Genomic DNA, 21340 nt, shown 5'->3' on the forward strand with positions numbered 1-21340 from the left:
AGCCAAAAGCTCCCTACATTAACTAATAATAATAATAATAATAATAATAATAATAATAATCAGCTAGGCTAATACCCAAGGCACCACCTTAGGCCTAAGTCATCAAGTGACTTTTGAAGCCATTAATTCAGGTGGCCGGGTTACAATGCGTAGGAGGGTGGTGGCAAACCCTTCATGCCACGCGAGCCAACAGCTCCCTACATTAACTATAACCGTTAACCTCTACAAGTTTTTATGGGAAGGGGAAACCCAAGAACTCGGGGGAAAACACCTCAAACCAGTGGGGAGAGAACTTGCAAACTCAACGTGGAAGAAGCAATTCCGTGTTTTCACTCAGTGCCACAAACTGAGATCGAACCCGGCTTCTCTTGCTGCGAGGCGAAAGTGCTAACCACCGCACCTAAACTTTCGCACGCGAAGAATAGGAAGTGTCACACTTATGTAACAATCTTATACACTTAGGGTTTTACGAAACATTCTCTCGAATCGAAAGGTTAAAACGGCACGCGCTGATTCGTTTTGGCACTAGGGGCAAAATGAAACTGTCATTCAAGGATATAGTCGAAACTTTTTCCATAAAAAATACCCCGATTTTCGCAAATTTCTTCTTTGATTTGAAAAGAGGTGTTATAGGGGGAGATAACGGGGGTGGAAATCCATGTCGACGCTGGCTCCATCTGGTTCGCGAAAGTTTCCCCTTTGCCATGTTTCCGTCGAAGCCGAGTTGCCGCGACTAAAGTAGTGATTTTTTTCCGTTCGGAGGTAAGGCGGGGAAGGCGAGCCTTTAGCGGAGAGGTCCCAATCTGTCGTGGAAATAGAAAATGAAGGGACCCCCTCCTTTTCTCTCACCCTTTTCAAGCAGCGCCCCAAAAGCGAGGGGATAATTGAATCTCGGTAGACGTTTTTACCACCGTTTTCAGCCCGTTTTTCTGTCGAAGATAAATCTATTAATAAGTAGCGCTAGGCTGGCTCCCTCTACCGAAAAGTGCCTTCGTACAAGTAAATGATTTACGGGAATTTATAAGCTGTTTTTCTCTAGTTAAACATCGATGGAGCATTGATTGGAGTTGTCATATTTTTCTCTGACCCCTACGGGTTTTTTTTTTTAATTTTGAGTTATTGATTTTTACTATTAGTAAGTTTTTTTTTTCATCTTTTTATATGTTTTTGCGTTGTACCTTTTTTATGATTTTTTTTACGAATTTTGCTTTGAATATAGAGCATAGCGCCGATTTAATTTCGGTCGGCGGCGGCGTGTGGCGAAAAACACACGGTGATTTTTCAAAAATTTCGGCGGCGGGAAATAAAATTAAATAGTTGATTTTATAAAATAAAACGTGCTCTTGCCCAACTTGTTAAAATGTTGTTCTTACGTCACAAGACACAGCATTATTAATATATTCCAGGGGGACATATGCATGATACCTTGAAATCGCCGAATTCATGCGAAAGTTTCTCAACTACTGCTATATAGTAATTGGAGCAGTAGATATTTCACCAAAGACATTCGGCAGTTCGAGACTCTCATTGCCCCGAAAGTTTTCATCTCTTTCATTGACGAAAGAGCTGCGGCATTTACTTGGTCAACTGGTGCTGTAGAAAATAATTTTTTTCTCGAAAACTAAAAATAATCTATTGAGGTTTCAACATTATCTAGTAAATCACGGATGGGGAATTTGAAAAAATGTATTAAAATTGAGTAACAAGTAAAGGTCAAAGTTCAAATGATTCAATTTGAATTTTCATAAATAACGGTTCAATGTAGAATGTTATTGATTTTTATTTCAAAAGAACGCAAAAATGTCTTTATAATAATTTTGTTTTGGTTAAAATCGAACTATTACATCAAAATATATGAATTTTTGACTTTAGAGACCATAGTCACTTTTTTCCAATTTTTGCCAAATTTGGTATCAAATATCTCCAAAACCGTTAATAGTTCATTAAATATAATTTGTAAATCAGCTTTTTGGCCCAAAATTACCCTACAAACCAAATTTTAGCGAAATCTAAGATGGTAGGGTGGACAAATTAAAAAAAATGGTTGATTTGTCATGGAATAGCTCGTGCTCGTCGACTTGTAAAAATGAAGCGACTGTGACGCTAGGAGCAACAAACACAAGGAGAACGCAGCTAGCTTTTAAACACGCTAACGAAGGGTTGTGTACGAATTTCATTGGACGAGCGTCACGAGCCTTTACGCTGAACGTTTTACGGGCGGGGGAAGACAATTTCCGAATTTTCACCCTCCGACGGCAGCAGGCGCTAAAGCGTCTAACCAATGAAAAACTTACCCAAGAAAATCCACGACTTTTGACGGGTTGCGTTCTCCTTGTGGGGGGTGTTGTGTTTGTTGCTCCTAGCTGTGACTTAAGAGCAACATTTAAACAAGAAGGCCACGTTACTTTATAAAAAGAACAATTGAAAACAGTGACGGCGATCCCGTGGGGGCTCTGGGGCTCGAGCCCCCATAGGGAAATCCAAATGAGGGCAGAGCCCCCACAGAAATTAAATTGAGGAAAAATAGCAACCAGGGTAAAATTTATAATATCACTGCCTTTATTTGGGTCCGAATTCAGTCTTTTGACAGAAGTTATTTTGAGATTGCAGATGCGAGTAGCATTAAGATGATATAACCGTAAAATTGATTTCGATAGATTCGTCCAAACAGAAAATCACCCCGTCGTGTACCCTATTTTACCTCAAATACCTTCGTTAAGTATGTGGCCAAGAAGGGCTTAATTATCTAGCCATGTACACAGATATTTTTCTAAAGATATCGACTTAACTTTTATTATCAATGTAATCCATGCCGGATGAGATATTATAAAGAACACTTTTAAAAATATATAGAAATTTAGAGCTGTACATTTTCTTGCTTCAGTTTTAAGTATATGCATTTTTGGATGAAAAAATAATGGCCCGGTCCCCCACAGAAATATTTTCCGATCGCCGCCGCTGATTGAAACGGGATTTTCAAGTTGATTTTAAGATTTCCATAATAAAATTCCCTAGAGTTAACGGGATTTGTACGAATGTCGGTCAAATATATTTAAGCGTTAATTAATTCTTTAACTATTTAAATATAAATGGAAAACCTTTAAAAAATGGTTTAGGAAATATCGTTAAGGGTTTGCCTTTTAATTCGACATTGTAAACTTTAAAAGTATATCGGTGCTTTTAAAATTTCCAACAAATTGGGTTAAAACTCGCCAAGAGCTCGTGTACTCTGTAGATTAACCTTTCTAAACTGCTTAGAAGGCCAGAATGTATTAGATTGAACTGATAAATTGTAGTGATCCCCTTAAGAATTACCACGCCTCTTCGCCTGGAAAACACTCTCATTGTAGGCGGGGTTTATCCATCGGGGATCTCGAAAATTAGGGCTATAGTCGCGTTCAGATATTCTCCGTTAACTACTGAAGAATTGAAACAACCAACGGAATAAGTTAGTTTTTAATTCTCGACGGATTTGGTAAAAATCGTTCTTTGTTTGAATTTCATCGAATTTAGTTCCTATACAGGGTGTTTCAAAAGGTTATGCCAAAATTCTAAGGAGTTGTAGGGGGTGAGTTGAGAAATATGCCTGTTTTTTCCCATTTTCCTACGATGACTTAAAAGAGCGCCAGAGAGCTTTAAAGTGTGGCCTACTAGCCCCTGAAACAAGCGCAAAACCAAGCAACAGGGACTTTAAATACTGTTTAAGTTACCTCAATTTGTTTACAAAGTCCTTTTTTACCTATCACACGAACCCAAACCTTAATGTTCGCGTTTCCCCGCTGCTTGGTTTTGCGCTTGTTGCAGCCTACTTCCAGGGACTAATAGACCACACTTTGAAGCTCTCTGGCGCTCTTTTAACTCATCGTAGGAAAATGTTAAAAAACAGGCATACTTCTCAACTCATCCCCTACAACTCTTTAAAATTTTTGCATAACAGTTTGAAACACCCTGTAGAAAGAAAATGATAAAGGAATTGTATTTTGACGTCGATTCGCGAGGAATGTAGCCCAGTGGTTCTCTCTCTCTCCGAGGGGGGCGCCACGGGACAATACTTCCAATTCGGATTTGGAAAACCCGCTGTTTTGTTCTCAGCCGGGTTCCTCCCCGCGCCTCCGAACCATTTCGTGATTACTGGAGAAGAAACAGCCAGTCGCCGTGTTTACCTAACTCGCGCTTAGTACAACAGGTAGCGCTTCTCAACTATCGATTGGTCCAATAATACCGAACTAGAGGCCGCTCGGCGCTTCTGACGATTATTTCTCTTTCTCTCCAAAAGGTGGCGTTCGTTTCTACTTTGAACTATGAGGGGGGGAGGGGGGGAAAGCGCGGGAAAAGCGTCACCTTTTTTCGCAACTCTAGTTTTAAGTTTCCGAAATTTCCTTTTGCCCTGTTGTATATTTTAACGTTTAATTTGAAACTCGGCTTAAAGTTTTGATGTCTGCAGCAACTCCGTATTTCGTAGCGATGCCGTCTTTTATATTGCGATGAGCGCGGTCAAAGAGCAAGTTGTCAACGGGATTGTTATGGATCTAATCCGCGTAACTTACTCACTTTTAATTCGTATTATAATTTAATTTTATCCGCGGTTTCTCGCGATTGAACCATAGACTAAGAAAGGTTTCACAAGGACATTTCGCGTGTGACCCCCCTTAGCTTTTTCCTGTATAACCGGCGGCGCGAGACCCCCCGACTTCGTTAATGGTGCGAACGGCCGCGCGCCCAGCGGATTTTTAAGAAAGTGGTGATCACGTGCATATTATTTTCAAAACCATATAGTACCTCACGTATATCACATCTGATTTCTAAAACACGTGCTAATAAGAATAATATTTGAGTCCTTCGAATTTGGTTCGCACCAGCATTTTGATATACGTGGCGCCCTCCCGTGCTGAGACTTTACACGGTCCTAAATTCGCGCGCGAAATGTCCTTGTGAAACCTTTCTTAGTCTATGATTGAACGATAATTACTTTACCTTCGAAGCGTTCAAATACAGGGTAGAAGCTTCAGCCGTGGTCCAGCCTCGGTACTTCTCCTAGTACACCAGAGTGCTGCGGGTCGAACACTTCTACAGGGGCTGGTTTTCTACAAATAGACCAATGGGATAATTATAAGCGCATCTTTATCCAATCGCCAGAAAAAGCATTTGTAAGATGCGCTTCTAATTCTCCCATTGGTCGATTTTTAAACTAGGAAAAGTACCGAGGCTGGACCACGACTGAGGCATCCAATTCTCCCATTGGTCTATTTTTGGCCTACCAGCGCCTGTAGAAGTGTTCCACCCGCGGTACTCTGGTGTACTAGGAGAAGTACCGAGGCTGGACCACGGCTGAGGCTTCCACCCTGTTTGAGATATTATCCTAATATCCGGTCTTAGTTAGTGATTCTTATAGTAACTGTTGACAACTATTCCCTTGACCATGGGTTGAAATGAAATAAATATTAAGAAGCTTTCGTGGTACGGATTTTGCAAAAGTCCAACGACTTGTATCGCGTTTATACGATGCCCAATAAGCCTAAGAACTTATACGGAGCTGTATAGACGCGAGGAAGACTGGCTTCGTTAGTTTAATTGGAATTGGTCGCATCTTGGCCCCATCTAGCGGCTATTTTCGTCATCGTATCGATTGCGTAATTACGTTTCATCTTTTGGTCCCAACAGAGCAAAAGTAATAGAGTCGCATCGAGGGTAAGATATCGTCGGTTCGATCTGTTGGAAAACGCGTTCGAAATTGCTTATATTGATTTAAGAAGCGGGGCTTAGACTTGCCAGGGCGCATGCCCCCTTATCGACCGATTTCCCCGCCAAAATTGAGAGAGGCGCTCACCGCCGACTCGTGGTGGCGGCCACGCGCGACCTGACGTCACTATTTACGTCTCAGGCGCGTCCTTTAATTAACTTCATCAACGAGCGAAATTCGGAAACGATAAAAGGCAGATTTTAAAGTCGACGCGTTTTAATTTTAATTTTGATGAGAATTAAAAGGGGTTTTAATAACGGTTGATAGATGGCGCGGCGAGAGGGTCGCTTTATCGACGGAGCGTAATATCCTCTTCGGGAGCGCATCCTCGTGTGCAAACTATACAGGTACGGCAATTTGGGGCTTTTAGAGAGCGGTATTATCGTGGAATTTAGTAGGTAAATTAACGATAAATCGGACTAACAGATTAGTTCCGATTACGGGGCGACTCGAGTCGTACGAAGAGAAAGATCATAGGTCAATTGAATGGTGTCGTCGGTGGTCAAAGGGGTGGCGTGTCGCTAGTATCACTATTGATTGGCGGCGTGAGTTGTCCGGGGCCAAAATCCGGAGTGAGTAAGCGATCTGGAGGCGAGCTGGAAATGCGTGGCTTTTCGCAACGGCAGCGGGTGAAGCGCCGACCCGTTCTGGAGTTTTTTTTCTCGTTTTCCGGCAACTCGAACCAGGCTCTGATGCCGAGAAACTATCGCCGATAACCGTCGAAACACGCTCAAAGAGAAAATATCGTCTTCGAGCCTCGTCCCGCGCGAAGGGGTGATTCTTCCAACAACCAAAACCTGGCCAGATCGAGGATCGAGATTTGTCGTGGACACTGAAACTCGACGCGCGCCGCTCTACCGAGATTTCGACGATTTCAAACTAGCTTATCAATCCCAAGTTTTCCATCTTCGGTGAAGTACACGTAAGCTAGAGTCAATTCAGTTTCCATTCTCCGTCGTATATCTCTCTAGAGTTTTTGCGTTAAGTTCATCCGACCCCAGTCGAGTCACGATACAATCCCAACTCGGTTGATCTCCCCTTGATTGATAGAAATCGTCGATCTATTTTTTCGTATCACCAAAAACGATTTTATTTCGGAAATTCTAAAAGTGGAAGGAATTTTGATTGGTATAAGCGAAACCAATTAAAATCGTTGGGCTCTACAATTTGGAGAATGCTCGCGATATTCCAGTCTAAGGTAAGCCTTGGATCCGACTTTAAAACCATTGATTTTTTGCCCCCATCTCTCTCTCTCCCTGCGTGCGATGGCCTTCCCTTCGACTCGACTGCACTGCGGGGTTTGGGGGACCTAATGCTGACCGAGGCTTAATTATTTCCTTCATTTAGACGCTTTTACCTTTAAATTTGACTACCTAAATCGGACGGCCGTTCGGGAAGCGTATGATTTCTATCTTTTTGCGTTTTTACACCGACATTCTCTTTCGTAGGCCTAAATGTAGATTTGTTATTTAAACGCTTCCAGTTTCGGAATTTCCGATACGTCTGCTTTCCAAGATGGCCCCCTACAATCGCTTATAGCGCTTATGTTTGGAAATGTTTCGCTAATATTTCTTCATTTTATTCCGTCGCCCTATATTGCCAATGTTTGTGTTTGTTGACTTTTTTAATCCTAAGTTTATCTAAGCCTAATTTATGGCTTGATAAATTGGGGTTTTTGTCTTTAGCCCAATTTTTCATTTAATACTTTTCCATGTTTTTCTGGGAATATATTTCATTTAATTTGATTAAAAATAATGCTTCTTTATACCCGTATTAAGTATTAGAAAGGCTAAACGTTAATATTTTATATATCGCTGAATTATTATTTTTGCTAGTTAAGTAGGTAAAAACCAACTTTATTTCTTGTTTTTCATAAAAAGTAGCGCGATAATCGTGCAAAACGTGATCCCAGGAAAGCTAGTAAATCATTTAAGTTTCCGTGGCTTACCTGCTTGGTCTTTCATTGATTTTCAAGCTTTAGCCGACGGTTACGGCAGAAAAACATATTGCATTTTTGCATTTCTTAGTCTGAAAACAACGGAAGATTCCGAGTTTGCAACTTTACTGTTTTTCCCGTTTATAAACCAATTTTGAGAATTTTAAAAATTTTTAGTCTGGGTGGTGTATTGCGTGTTAAACACTTATACAGGGGCACCGTAGAAAAAGCGTTAGTAGTTCTAACCCTGTAACTTAACGTCCCGCCGAGCACCACCGCGTTGCGTTTGAAGCACTTCTACAGGTGCTAGTAGACCAAATATTTCGATTGCACTTCGCTTTTTATATGTTTTATTTCACTAATTATTTACACACGACATAAATATATAATAGTCAGGAATGAAAAGTATTTTAATTAATGTGTGTTTATTAATTAGTAGTTTTTCGTGATTACCTTTCTGTGTTCTTTTCTTTCGAGTAATTTTTGAAGGTTTAATAAAGAAATTCGAAGAATACACGAATAGGTATGACAGAAAATTTTTATTTAAAATTGTTCACTCTTATTAAGTAGATATATTTCTAGGAAATATTTTCAAAAATTTCTTAGAATTCGGAAATCTCAAAATTTAAAATATAAAACGATAAATTTTCTAGGAAAATGTTGATATTCTTTTATGTTAAAGCTAAACCATTCAGGACTAGTAAAATATCACAAAACTAAAGGCTCGTTTTAACTTGGGCAAAATCGTTGTCTGAAAAATGTATTAGACCTAACGTAGTTTGTACCCTAGTGCAAACCAATTGTTAATATTTTTTTTGCATCAACCGTACAAGTTATAACTATCCTAGATTTAAAATCTTATTTTTAACAATAAATTTATTATATAATTATTGATATTAATTGTAGTCTATTTGTAAAATTAGTACGAAACACTGTACACAAAAATCACTGATCTCAAAGCAATATTGGCTAACAATTTTCTTCATTTAAATTTTAAGTAGATATCTTAATTTCCTAACGCATAAATTTGACTAATTATATATAATAAATGACTTAACTATAATTAAGAAGTTTTAAATAATTATAATAGCAACGCCTTCAATTGACACTTCGAGATAATTATCCCCGCAAGTATTTTCAACCCCTTCCCAATTGCAACTGCTCTTTTAAAAATAAATATTAAACCGTTGCTTCAAATCGTTTCGGATTTATTTTTAAGCAAATCGACTTTTTGGATTTTCTACTCGATACTGGCCGTAGTTCCTGCGCAGAGGTACCCTTTATTGTAGGGAAAAACTATCTTAGGTTTTCTTTTCCTATCATATTTTATTATTGCTTGAATAAGTAATGTCTACTGTTGAAAATGGTATTCTTTATTTTTTCCATGTTTTTTTCATTCCGCTTGGTTGAGAACTATAGTCGGTGTTAGACCCGCGAAAGAGCGCTAGATCTAGTACTAGAGAAAGGTAAAGTTTGTTTTAGTCGCGGGTTTCTCGTTGTCTAGGGAGGATCGTTCGACTGAGGTGAAAACCCGGAGAAGGTAGCTTCGCCTAAAGGCGCATCGAACCTGGCGCGTTGCATTTCGGGTAGTAGTCGCTCTGCCGGCTTGTCACGCACTTGACCACGCCCATGCGTGCCGAGAAACGAACACGGCGCGTGATGTGTTCCAGGACTAGTTTACGTGTAAAAACCCGGACTCTTACTAACGAATATTACAATTTCTTCTCTTCTCCCTGCCCCCTTCTATTTTGACCTACTGCGAGTTAGTTAAGTAGGCTATTGGCTACTTACCCCCTACCGACAAACTGACAAAGCTACCGAAAAACTGAGTCCTTTTTTTTTTCGAAGAGATTTCGGTAAAAAATTACTTTATTTCAAATTCCATAATAGCTCGACGATTTCCTACTTTAAAAAGAGGCTTGCACGAAAATCGCTTAGTTTCTTAATGGCTCGTACGCAAATTGGTGTAAGCTGCTGTACAGGGGCGAACGCTGAAATTGGTCTTTTAGATGCATAGTCGATTATTACAAAAATAATATTTTATCTTTTTAATGATTTTGTTTTTGGGCTGTAATTTGATATTTATAAAATTTTTAATACTTCGGAATATTTCCAAAAAAAATATTTTTAACTATATGTCCTTATAGTTGTGTAAGTTTTTTTTTTATATAAAATATTGCTTTTCTGTTTCTAATGATTTTGTTTTGAGCGTGAATTCGATATTTCTAAAAATTTTAATTCTTCAGAATATTTCCAAATTTAAAATTATTGTTTATTATGTTCTTGTAGTTGTGTAAGTTTTATCTTGATAAAAATTTGCTTTTCTGTTTTTAATGATTTTGTTTTGAGCGTGAATTCGATATTTATAAAAAATTTAATTCTTCAGAATATTTCCAAAATCAAAATTCTTGGTAACTATATGAACTTGCCTAAGTTTTATTAAAAAAACATTGCTTTTCTGTTTTTAATTATTTTGTTTTGTGTGTGAATTAGCCGTTTCAATATATTTAAATTCTGAGAACTTTGAACTCTTTAAGCGTTGTATAATTATAGAAATCATTGATGCCTTAACGAAAACTATCTTTCACTAAATTTATGGATTAAATTTATGTCTATTGTCTTAGTTAAATTAATTAAAATTAATAAAATCTGTAAACAAATAAATATTTAAATCTGCACGGTGCAGTTCATAATATCATTTTTAGTAATGCTTGAAATATTCGCCAACACTAAATGTCTTGATTAATTAGATGTTTATTTCCTTAATTAAATTAATTTCTAATAATAAAATGAATGCAATTCAATTCCCTTTATAAACCAATCCAATATTTGAATCTGCATGGTGCAGTTCATAATATAATTTTTAGCAATGCTTGAAATATTTGCCAAACACTAAATGTCTTGATTAATTAGATTTTTATTTCCTTAATTAAATTAATTTCTAATAATAATATGAATGCAATTCAATTCCCTTTATAAACCAATCCAATATTTGAATCTGCATGGTGCAGTTCATAATATAATTTTTAGCAATGCTTGAAATATTTGCCAAACACGAAATATCGTGATTAATTAGATTTTTATTTCCTTAATTAAATTAATTTCTAATAATAAAATGAATGCAATTCAATTCCCTTTATAAACCAATAAAATATTTGAATCTGCATGGTGCAGTCCACAATATAATTTTTAGCAATGCTTGAAATAATCGCCAACACGAAATATCGTGATTAATTATATGTTTATTGCCTTAATTAAATGAATTTATAATAGTAAAATGAATACAACTTAATTCCCTTTACAAACAAATAATTATTGAATCTGATTGGTGCAGTCCCTAAAGACTCGCTAATATAACTTGAAACAATGCTTGAAATATTCGCCAATACTAAAAGGTCTTGATCTAATCTCATTTTTAACACAGCTCGAAATATTGGCCATTATTTCGGAAATTGAATTTAAAGAAGCGGAAAATCAGTCTCAAAACGAATGAAGAAATAGAGAAATAACGAAATGGTGCGCGTGTCGGTAGTGAACGGTAAAGGTATAGTGAACTAATTAGAAACGCGTCATTGAAGCACGTCCCTTCATCCCAGACAAGGTAAACTTGACTAAGTCGGTGGGTCGTGCCATTACGGGCGAGTATAAAACGAAACTAAAAGCTACGTCTCTCTGTTCCTCTCTTTATGTTAGAAGGCGATTCGATTTAGCGCGGGGGCTGACTGGGATCGGGAATCCCCGCTGCAACAGCTATATTCGGAAAAGGATCAATAGTGGCCCTGCAAATTTGCATCTCTTTCTTGCTGGCAGCGCAGTTGGGATGGCTTGTTTGTTCCCATTTTAGATGGATAAACAGAACGCTGGTTGGTCCACGCCCCTGCCACCCCTCCCCCTTGCCCCCCCCCCTCCTCTCTCTCTCTCTGCCCGGGCGACTCAATTTTGGGGACACGACGTCCTGATTTTACCCCCGACGACACTTCTCAAACACATTTTAATCGAGCGTTTAATAGCCTTTAAGTGTCATGTGCCCTCCTTCCCAAACCGACTATATTTTGTCCTGGTTCCTGTAAATTGGGCTTCAAAAACCTTCATCGTAATTTTCCCGCGCTGGGGATTAATGTACGGTTTCATTCCCTTGATTCGACTAATATTTGTTTTTTGATCGGTACACTGGGGTTCGGTGTTTTAGAAAATTGTATTTTAATAGTGGCTTACGGATTTGCCAATTAATGTTTATTATTTTAAGCATTCTGGCAAATTTACTCACTTTTAGGGGTTCTACAGTTACCGTTAAGCCCCATTTTCATGCTCGCTGGTAGCGGATAAAAATCGTCAAAATTCGCTTCCGCCACTCGCAAGCGTGAAAATAAAGCTAAAATATCTGTTTGAAACGGATCGACGCGGAAAGTGAAAAAGTGTATAGCTGAAGCGGATTTTGACGATTTTTACCCGCTACCAGCGAGCATGAAAATGGGGCTTTAGCAGTTGGAGATTCGTCCGCTATACTTGGACGCTTTGTGTATTCAATCGAAAGAACAACAACCCAGAAATTTAGTTAGATTATCTCATTGTGCGCTGGGTGATTTTGAGTTAAATTGAAAAGTAGTTGCCTGCGTGTAGATGTCTGATTGGTCACTTCCTTGGGACACTAATTATAATAATTTTTATTTATAAGCTGCATTGCAACAGGCCTGAGGACCTTCAAACAGCGATACCGGTTAATTTAAACCGCGTTGGAGGGTTAATAATAATAATAATCAGCTAGGCTAATACCCAAGGCACCACCTTAGGCCTAAGTCATCATGCGACTTTCGAAGCCCTTAATTCAGGTGGCCGGGTTACAATGCGTAGGAGGGTGGTGGCAAGCCCTGCATGCCACGAGATCGAGCCAACAGCTCCCTACACTAACTATTACCGTTAACCTAGACAAGTTTTTATAATAACCTAACCTAACCCTAAACTAAATATTTCTTTAAAACCTTTGCAAGGACTTGGAGGAAATCCCTTTTAACAGACTGGTAGATAAATTGCCTTAACATAGGTTAATTATTGCCTTAACAAAGGTTAACTATTGCCTTAACATAGGTTAGTTATTGCCTTAACATAGGTTAATTATTGCCTTAACATAGGTTAATTATTGCCTTAACATAGGTTAATTATTGCCTTAACAAAGGTTAATTATTGCCTTAACATAGGTTAATTATTGCCTTAATATAGATTAATTATTGCCTTAACATAGGTTAATTATTGCCTTAACATAGGTTAATTATTGCCTTAACATAGGTTAATTATTGCCTTAACACAAGTAGACTAGTTACTCTCTAAAATGATGAAATATTGTTAACGTTGGGTGCAGCAGAGCTTATGAAGGAGTAATGTTAGGCTAAATTTATTTTATTTTTCAAAGTTACAAAGTTTTTCTTTTTTTATATTAAAATTGTGTTTTGTTATGAAAAGGGGAATTTGAAAGTACTGAATAACAAAGCATAAACAAACAAATTCAAACTATTAAGTTTGGTGGGGCTAGCCTTGGTTGTTTATCATTTATGTATGGTAACTCGTTTATAGCTTACTGTCCTTGACTGCCATAAGCCCTTCCCAAACAAACTAACCCATACTTGATGCGATTAATGTGATACAGTGGCGCATCTAAAGTCTCTGGGGCCCACCCACGAAACTCGTTCTGGGGCCCCTTCGTTTCATGAGGACTATTATTTCACAAATCTTTAGGGGCCTGCTCATGCCGTAGGCCATATTGGTAGTTATTTATTCCACCGGTGTGCATATTTATTCCACCGGTGTGCATATTTATTCCTATTAATACAAAATAACATAATTATTATTACAAAAAAATTATTCTTGATAAAATTCAGTTAATTGATGTTAATGATTTATTATTATAATTATGAACATATACTAATTTTCACATATTTGCTCAACTAAACTAATGATTAACTATTTTGAAATACAAATATTATATTAAACTAATCATTTGGCCTACCCGACACAAGCGGTGCTTAATGGGTGGGCCTGAAAATTATGTATCTAACTTTTTCTGTCAAAACAAATTAAATTATCTACACTCTTAAAAAAAGAGTTTCTTTTCAAACCTTTAAGGGTGTTTTCTTGTCCCATATTTAACACCTTAACAGGTTTATAAAGGATGTTATTCTACACCTTAAGAAGCAGTTTTCCTGCTAGGGTGTTTATTTACACTGTTTGGGGTGCTTATGTCCTCCGTTTTGGTTCCTTTGTTAACAGTTTGTGGTATAAAACTATTCCCTTCAGGGTTATTATCTACTCCCTCTAGGATACAAGGCTACTCCTTTTAGGGTACCAAACGACTCCCTTCAGGGTGTTACACTACCCCCTTCAGGGTTCTACAATACTCCCTTAAGGGTTCTATAATACTCCCTTTAAAGTTTTATAACTACTCCCTTTAAGGTTCTAAACTACTGCCTTAAGGGTGCTACAATACTCCCTTTAAAGTGTTAAAATACTCCTTTTAGGGTACTAAACTACTGCCTTAAGGGAGCTACACCCTTACCAGGTGTTAAATCACTCAATTTACTGGGTAATATAACACCCTTTATACACCTTTTCAGGTTTTTAATTTGGGACAGTAAAAATCCCTTTAGGGCGTTTAAATTAACATTAAAGAGTGTTTTTTTACAGATATTACACCCTTAATATACCATTAAAACACTCTTTTTTTAAGAGTGTAGGTGGAACCGAGCCCAAAGGTTGGTGATTTGATTCCCCCTCGAGAAGTTGAAGTTGATCACCCTCGAAGTCAAACAGTTTTGACAATTAAGACGAAATAACTGAAACCATTGGAATTGTTGATTATTAACATTTTCTTTTTTCTTTTCTCTTCCCGTTCTCTCCGGATGATGTTTCTCTGGGACGACGCTGGACACTCGATGGTTTCGGTGTGGTTGCTGTTAGTCTCTCGGCGCTGAGCGCGGGCGCAACTGACGCCAGTGAAAGCAGTACCCGGTTTCTGAGTTCCTTGGGAGAACATGGCGGCTTAAGAGTCGGTGGTTCGGCCGTTGGGGGCGTCGGTGCAGGAGGAGGCTTCGCCATGGCTCGCAAGAAAGGACCGCCAGTCGTGGCCAGCGGCAAAGGTCCCAGTTCCTTGTTCATTTTTGGTGAAGAGAACTTTATCCGTAGATACACCAGGTTTATCATCGAATGGCCATATCCTTTTACGCTTTGTTTCGCACGCGATTACCAATCTAACATATCACCTACAGACTACCTACAGCCCTGGTGAGTCGATACACATTTCTTTCTATCCGTGGGCTTCGTGGGTCGTTTTTATATCAAGAACGACGTAAATACGTTATGATAAAGGGAACGGGGCGTAAATGAGGTTATTTCCACTTACAAAAATGTAATAGAGATATTCCGTAGAACTCGAAATAGAAACCTGTAGAAAATTATACAAATTTTCGGAATTTTGATCAATTTGGTATAGTCATTGAAAATGCCTAGAGATAGTTATAGGTTAGCTAAAAGCTGTAGAAGTTCTAAAGATATTTATAAGATTTTATAGAAACGCTATGAGGCTGCAACCCATACAATAATGGTCTATAGAATTCTGTAGAACTCTAAGTGGAATCCTATAGACAAAATACCTAAAATTTATAAATAATTTAAAGAAATTGTAGACATTAATTTCTATTGCCATTGAAACTAAAACTAGAAAGTTTTAAATGTTTTCTATAAAACTAGCTATAGGATAGTTATATGATATAGACACTCTAAGAGCATAAGATTTTATAGAAAGGCTATAGAGAATTCTTGTAAGGATGAGATCACTATTTTTAAAAATCATTTTAGTTATAATTTGATATTAATTACTAAATCATAATTTTCTTTTACTTAGTTGCAAATTAAGCGTACTATTAAACCAAATTAATTATTAACTGCGTATATGATTAAACATTTAAACAAAAAAAATTGAAGTACCAATTGATGTTATTTATTTAGTACAGTTACTCTACAACAAATTTCCATTTATTGGAAAAAACACTTTAGATGTCAGTAAGTTTCGGAACCTTTATTTCAAAAAACTTATTTTAATTTTCCATATTTCTATAAAAAGGTCTTCCAATTCTCTATAAATGATATTTTGATCCTAATTTTAATATAAATTGGTCAAGTGCGAAATAAAATCCACAGCGCAAAAGCTTCAAAATATTCTTACTACAGAAATATTTTTGAAAGTAAAAGTAGAAACCAAATAGATTTAACTGAAATAAAATTTCGTTGGAACACTCATCTTATCGTTATTTTATGTCTATTAGAAAAGGCGTTTTGATGGATAAAACTATGCCTATTGGAGAAAGGCTGGAAAGAAATTGAAAAAAAAATCGATTAATGTGTTTGGAAACATTTTATGGATTCCTGACAAAACCCATTTTATTTCAGTAAAACATCAGCTAGATAAAAAGGTCATAACGAAAATGAATCTTTCGATTATGTTTTGGGGTGGACTTTACTTAACACTTGAGCAATTTGTTGTTTTAAATTGTAATTTAACGATGATTTATAGAGAAATTCAAAACAATCCTACAGAGACATTGGAATAAAAGTTACAAACTGAGGCTGCCAGGTTGTTAAGAAACACTGTCGGTAAAGAAAATAAAATCACAAATAGAAAAATATTAGGCATGTGCTCGAACGAAATCGAGTACTCGGCTCGAAGCTCGAAAATCATTTTTTGAAAAGCTCGAAAATGGTTCGAGCCTCAAATCGAGGCCTAGGCTTAAATTTCGAGTACTCGAAACTATTATTCTTACCAAGGCACTAAAAATGGCGGGAAATGCTACAAAAAAATCTATAGTCCCGCCTTAAGATTTCTTATTGGGTGAGGTACAAGTCCTAGTTGTTTCTGATTGGTCACCAATTTTAAATGTAGAAAACGAAACTAAAACCGTAAGTTACATTACGTATAGTGCCCTAGCTGTTTATTGTTAGTTTTTTGGCGGTTCATCAGTCCACTATTTTATTGTTGTAATCCCTTGTATGGCCAGTTATTAATTTAGACTTCTCAAATATGGCTTCAAATAAACGTAAAAGCTCTTTCAGTAATTAACAAATATAGTTTATTTTTGAAAAATGTTTTACTTAATAAACCCAATTATTCAGAGCCTTTTTAAGCTAAATCTATCACGGAGTACTCGAAACCCCATTTATAAAGCTAGGTCTTAGTAATTATTCAAGTACTCGAAACCCTCTTTTAAAGCTAAGCCTAATTCTTCGAGTACTCGAAACCACATTTTAAAGCTATGAATAAAAGCTATGAAAAGCTCGGAAAATCACCGACAGAAAGTTTGACGTCGGCGATATGGTTTTCGACGTTTCGCTCACTGTCGGCGTTTTAGCATTTTCACTTGGCGTTTTTTTTGGGCGGAAATAAAGCGGTTTTGTTTCTGCCAGCGAGTTCGTCGGTTTTCGTCTGATAGTGGAGATTTAAGCCTAGGCCTAAAAATGGATGATTTATCTGATCATAATAGTGAACTATTGATTAAAGCTCATGTAAGCATTTTAAATTTAATGTTATTTTACATGATCTATCGTGTTCAAAGAAATATGAGTTATGAAAGATCGGTTTGTGTGAAAGAAACATACTGGTAAAGAAGGCAACAAGGGTATAAAAAAAAAACACGTTCCAAAATTCACAGAAAAGCACGTGGCCGAGTTCCGGATGCAAGAAGCGGGAAATTAACCATCCCCCTGACGTCACAGTCACCTTTCGAAAATGGTTTTTGATTGGTTGAAAAAGAGCGAAATCGCCCAACTGAGCGAAAAAAATAGAAATGAAAATCGCCACACAAAACCGAAAACCGACGGAATTTCCGCCCGGCGTCGACGGAAATTTTCGCCCATTTTCCGTCGACGCCGGGCTTTTTCGCCCAAAAACCGCCAAGTGAAAACCAGGCTTAAGATTTTAAAGCTCGGCCCGATACTCGAAATGTGAAATTTTCAATACTCGAAACTCGACTCGAAACCCAAAAATCAAGGCTCGCACATGCCTAAAATATAGTTTTTTAATATAATTTTTGAAGACAATTTGTATAAAATTGGGTATTTTAGGAAAAAAATTGGAATTCGATTAAATAAAAAAAAACGTTTTAGGTAATAAAACAACAAATATTTGGAGACAGTTATTGGTGACTATTGCATGAGTGTGTCACGCGCTATGAGTGTTTTAGCGTAATTGGGCTGCCATTTTCCAAAATGGTGGATTTTTCCCAGAAGTCGGTTAGGTTTAAATTGCGCAACGAGAATGAGTGCCAAAAATTCTATAAACACCCCAATTTCCGTAAAGATAACGTTATTTTTACAATATTCTCTGCCAAGGGAAATAAAAAATATAATAAAAATTATAATTAACTAACTACATTGAAAACCCAATTTGCTAATAAGCAGGGAAATTCCCTTTCTGAGTAATCGTAGCCACTATCAGAAAAATGTTTCGATTATGGTCCAGCCATTTAAACATGACTGTGTAGGACCTTTTTCGGGTTTCCTCAGAAACCATCTCTTCAGAAGTTAAAAGTAAAATATAAGAAGTGGGTGTATGAGTCATCTGTTGTGGGTGTATGAGTCATCTGTTGTGGGTTAATGGAGGCTGCCATTTTTATACTTGCTCAATGACCATGAACTCCCCCCACCACATACAGCTAAGATAGATGAATGAAACTAAATGAACTTTGGACATATTTACGACTCCCTGGACTTTATATTTTTATATTTACGAGCACATTTTATAGGATAGTGAATATAAGAATTATTTTATTATCCAGAATATTTTATTGCTTATTGTTTTATCAGATATTTCAGCCAGAAGCCTCGCGTTAAGTGTAAATACCCCGCATAATTTTACTAGGAGCCTTAAATTATTCAATGGCATTTTTCAAAACATATTTATATTATCAGAAGTATACAATATATTTCTTACAACAGAAGACTATTCTGTAAAAATCAAAAATCAGAAAAAATCTCGATCGGTCAAAAATGCAATGCGCATGTGGAGAAGGGGTGGATATCGAAAAATAAAACTATCGATTGTGTAAGTTCAATTTTAAGTAGTGGCAGCATGTTACGCTATATCCGACATTTGAATAAAATCGTAAACTAAATGCTTAAGCGGACGACAAATATCTGTTTATTTTTGGTGCCCAAGGCTTAAATTGGCACCATCAAACGTATGTCGAAGCACTTAATTACAGACCGCCACTGTTTTGAATTTGGCCAATACTATTGATCGTTTGATATTTCGATAACCCCCTCTTATCCGCACGCGCATTGTCATTTTTGACGGATCATGATTTTTTTGGTCATTTTTGATTTATACAAAATAGCCTCCCTGATTATGTTATTGGTTTGAAAGAAATATTTGCTACCTCTAATTTTTCACAATAAGGTACGAAAGAAAATAAATACATGATATTCTAATTTTCTAAATCTATATTATTAGAGAAATATGGGTTTTCTATAAATAAATATCCCTACGCAGATTAGTGGTAATAAATTTTTCAAAATGTTTTTCGGAAACGAAATGGTGCGGAACAAAATCCGTCATATTCTTACTTTCTAAAACTATTCCATTTTGAATATCCTTCTTTTCTATAAGTAAATATCCTTGCGTAGTTTAATTTTTATATTTCTTTTAAATTTTTTTCGGAAACGAAATGGCTTAAAACAAATTACATCTTATTGTAACTTTCTAAAACTATTCCATTTTGAATATCCGGTTTTTCTATTAGTAAATATCCTTACGCAGTTTAAATTCAATTTTTTTAAATTTGGAAACGAAATGATTTAGAAAAAATTACATCATATTCTAGCTTTCTAAAACTATTCCATTTTGAATATCTGGTTTTTCTATAAGTAAATATCCATGCGCAGTTTCATTTAAAAATTTAAAAATGTTTTTCGGAAACGAAGTGGTGCAGAACAAAATACGTCTTATTCTAACTTTCTAAAACTATTACATTTTGAATATTCGGTTTTTCTATTAGTAAATATCCTTACGCAGTTTATTTTCTATATTTTTTTAAAAAAATTTGGAAACAAAATGATTTAGAACAAATTGTATCATATTCTAACTTTCTAAAACTATTCCATTTTGAATATCTGGTTTTTCTTTAAGTAAATATCCATGCGCAGTTTCATTTAAAAAAAAATCAAAAACAGAACAAAATACGTCTTATTATAACTTTCTAAAACTATTTAATTTTTATAATTTGGTTTTCTATAAGTAAATATCCTTACGCAGTTTAATATCTTAATTTTTTGAAAATGTTTTTCGGAAAAAAATTGCGCAAAGAAAAATTCATCATATTCAAACTTTCTAAAACTATTCCATTTCGAATATCCGTTTTTTAATAAGTAAATATCCCTACGAAGTTTCATTTCTATATTTTTCGGAAACAAAATGGTACAAAGACCAATACATCATATTCTAACTTTCTAAAACTATTCCATTTTGAATATCCTGTTTGTCTATAAATAAATATCCTTACTCCTTAATATTTACATTTGATGTAGTAGTATATAGTTAGAGAAATACACGTGGTAAATTTTGAGCGATTTGGTGGAAAATTAGCTACCATGCCAAAGTGCCTCAGGCTTGCTAAGGTGCGTGTTTCATATTTATGGCCTGAATGGAAAATTTCCTCGTAAAAGGCATATAGTAAACCTCTGATATAATTAATTGAAAAATTCATTTATAAGGGTATTAATGTATTCAATGCAAATTGAGTGTCGTGATATTTAACGTTTGCAAAGTTTTGGTTAAAGGACACGCCTTTGCCGAGAATTGCAAATTAGTCATCAATTACCAGAAGAATTTCCTAGTATATATTGCCGTGATACGCGGTATTACAGGGGCTTAGAAATGTTGGACATGGGTGGGGCACTGGTACAGAATTCCAAGAAAAATAGTATTTCGGTGTGAAAAATCCTAAACGCTACACCATAATTACGCTACTAATTTTAAATATAATTGATACTTGTGACGCCCAATTATAATTTCCTTAGCAAAAATTTCCTATATAAAATTTATAGAATTCCATATTATTTCTATAGAATTCCATATTATTTCTATAGAATTCCATATTATTTCTATAGAATTCCATATTATTTCTATAGAATTCCATATTATTTCTATAGAATTCCATATTATTTCTATAGAATTCCATATTATTTCTATAGAATTCCATATTATTTCTATAGAATTCCATATTATTTCTATAGAATTCCATATTATTTCTATAGAATTCCATATTATTTCTATAGAATTTCATATTATTTCTATAGAATTCCATATTATTTCTATAGAATTCCATATTATTTCTATAGAATTCCATATTATTTCTATAGAATTCCATATTATTTCTATAGAATTCCATATTATTTCTATAGAATTCCATATTATTTCTTTATAATTCCATATTATTTCGATTGAATTCCATATTATTTCTATAGAATTCCATATTATTTCTTTATAATTCCATATTATTTCGATTGAATTCCATATTATTTCGATTGAATTCCATATTATTTCTATAGAATTCCATATTATTTCTATAGAATTGTAGGACATTTCTATACATAGAAAAAATCTAGAAAAAAATTACTCTAAAAAT

General features: G+C 35.9%; 1 protein-coding gene across 2 annotated transcripts in view; it reads left to right on the plus strand.

The window, feature by feature from the left end:
* Positions 1-21340, plus strand: part of cac (calcium voltage-gated channel subunit cacophony) — a 338819-nt gene that overhangs the window by 231431 nt on the left and 86048 nt on the right. For both annotated transcript variants that reach the window (XM_090158840.1, XM_090158839.1), the window contains exon 4: positions 14625-14875. In XM_090158840.1, coding sequence (XP_090014966.1) covers positions 14625-14875 — 251 coding nt within the window. The remainder of the gene's footprint in view (positions 1-14624; positions 14876-21340) is intronic.

Source organism: Leiobunum rupestre, chromosome 9 (assembly GCF_980474605.1).
Source record: "Leiobunum rupestre chromosome 9, qqLeiRupe1.1.hap1, whole genome shotgun sequence".
Lineage (NCBI taxonomy): Eukaryota > Metazoa > Arthropoda > Arachnida > Opiliones > Sclerosomatidae > Leiobunum > Leiobunum rupestre.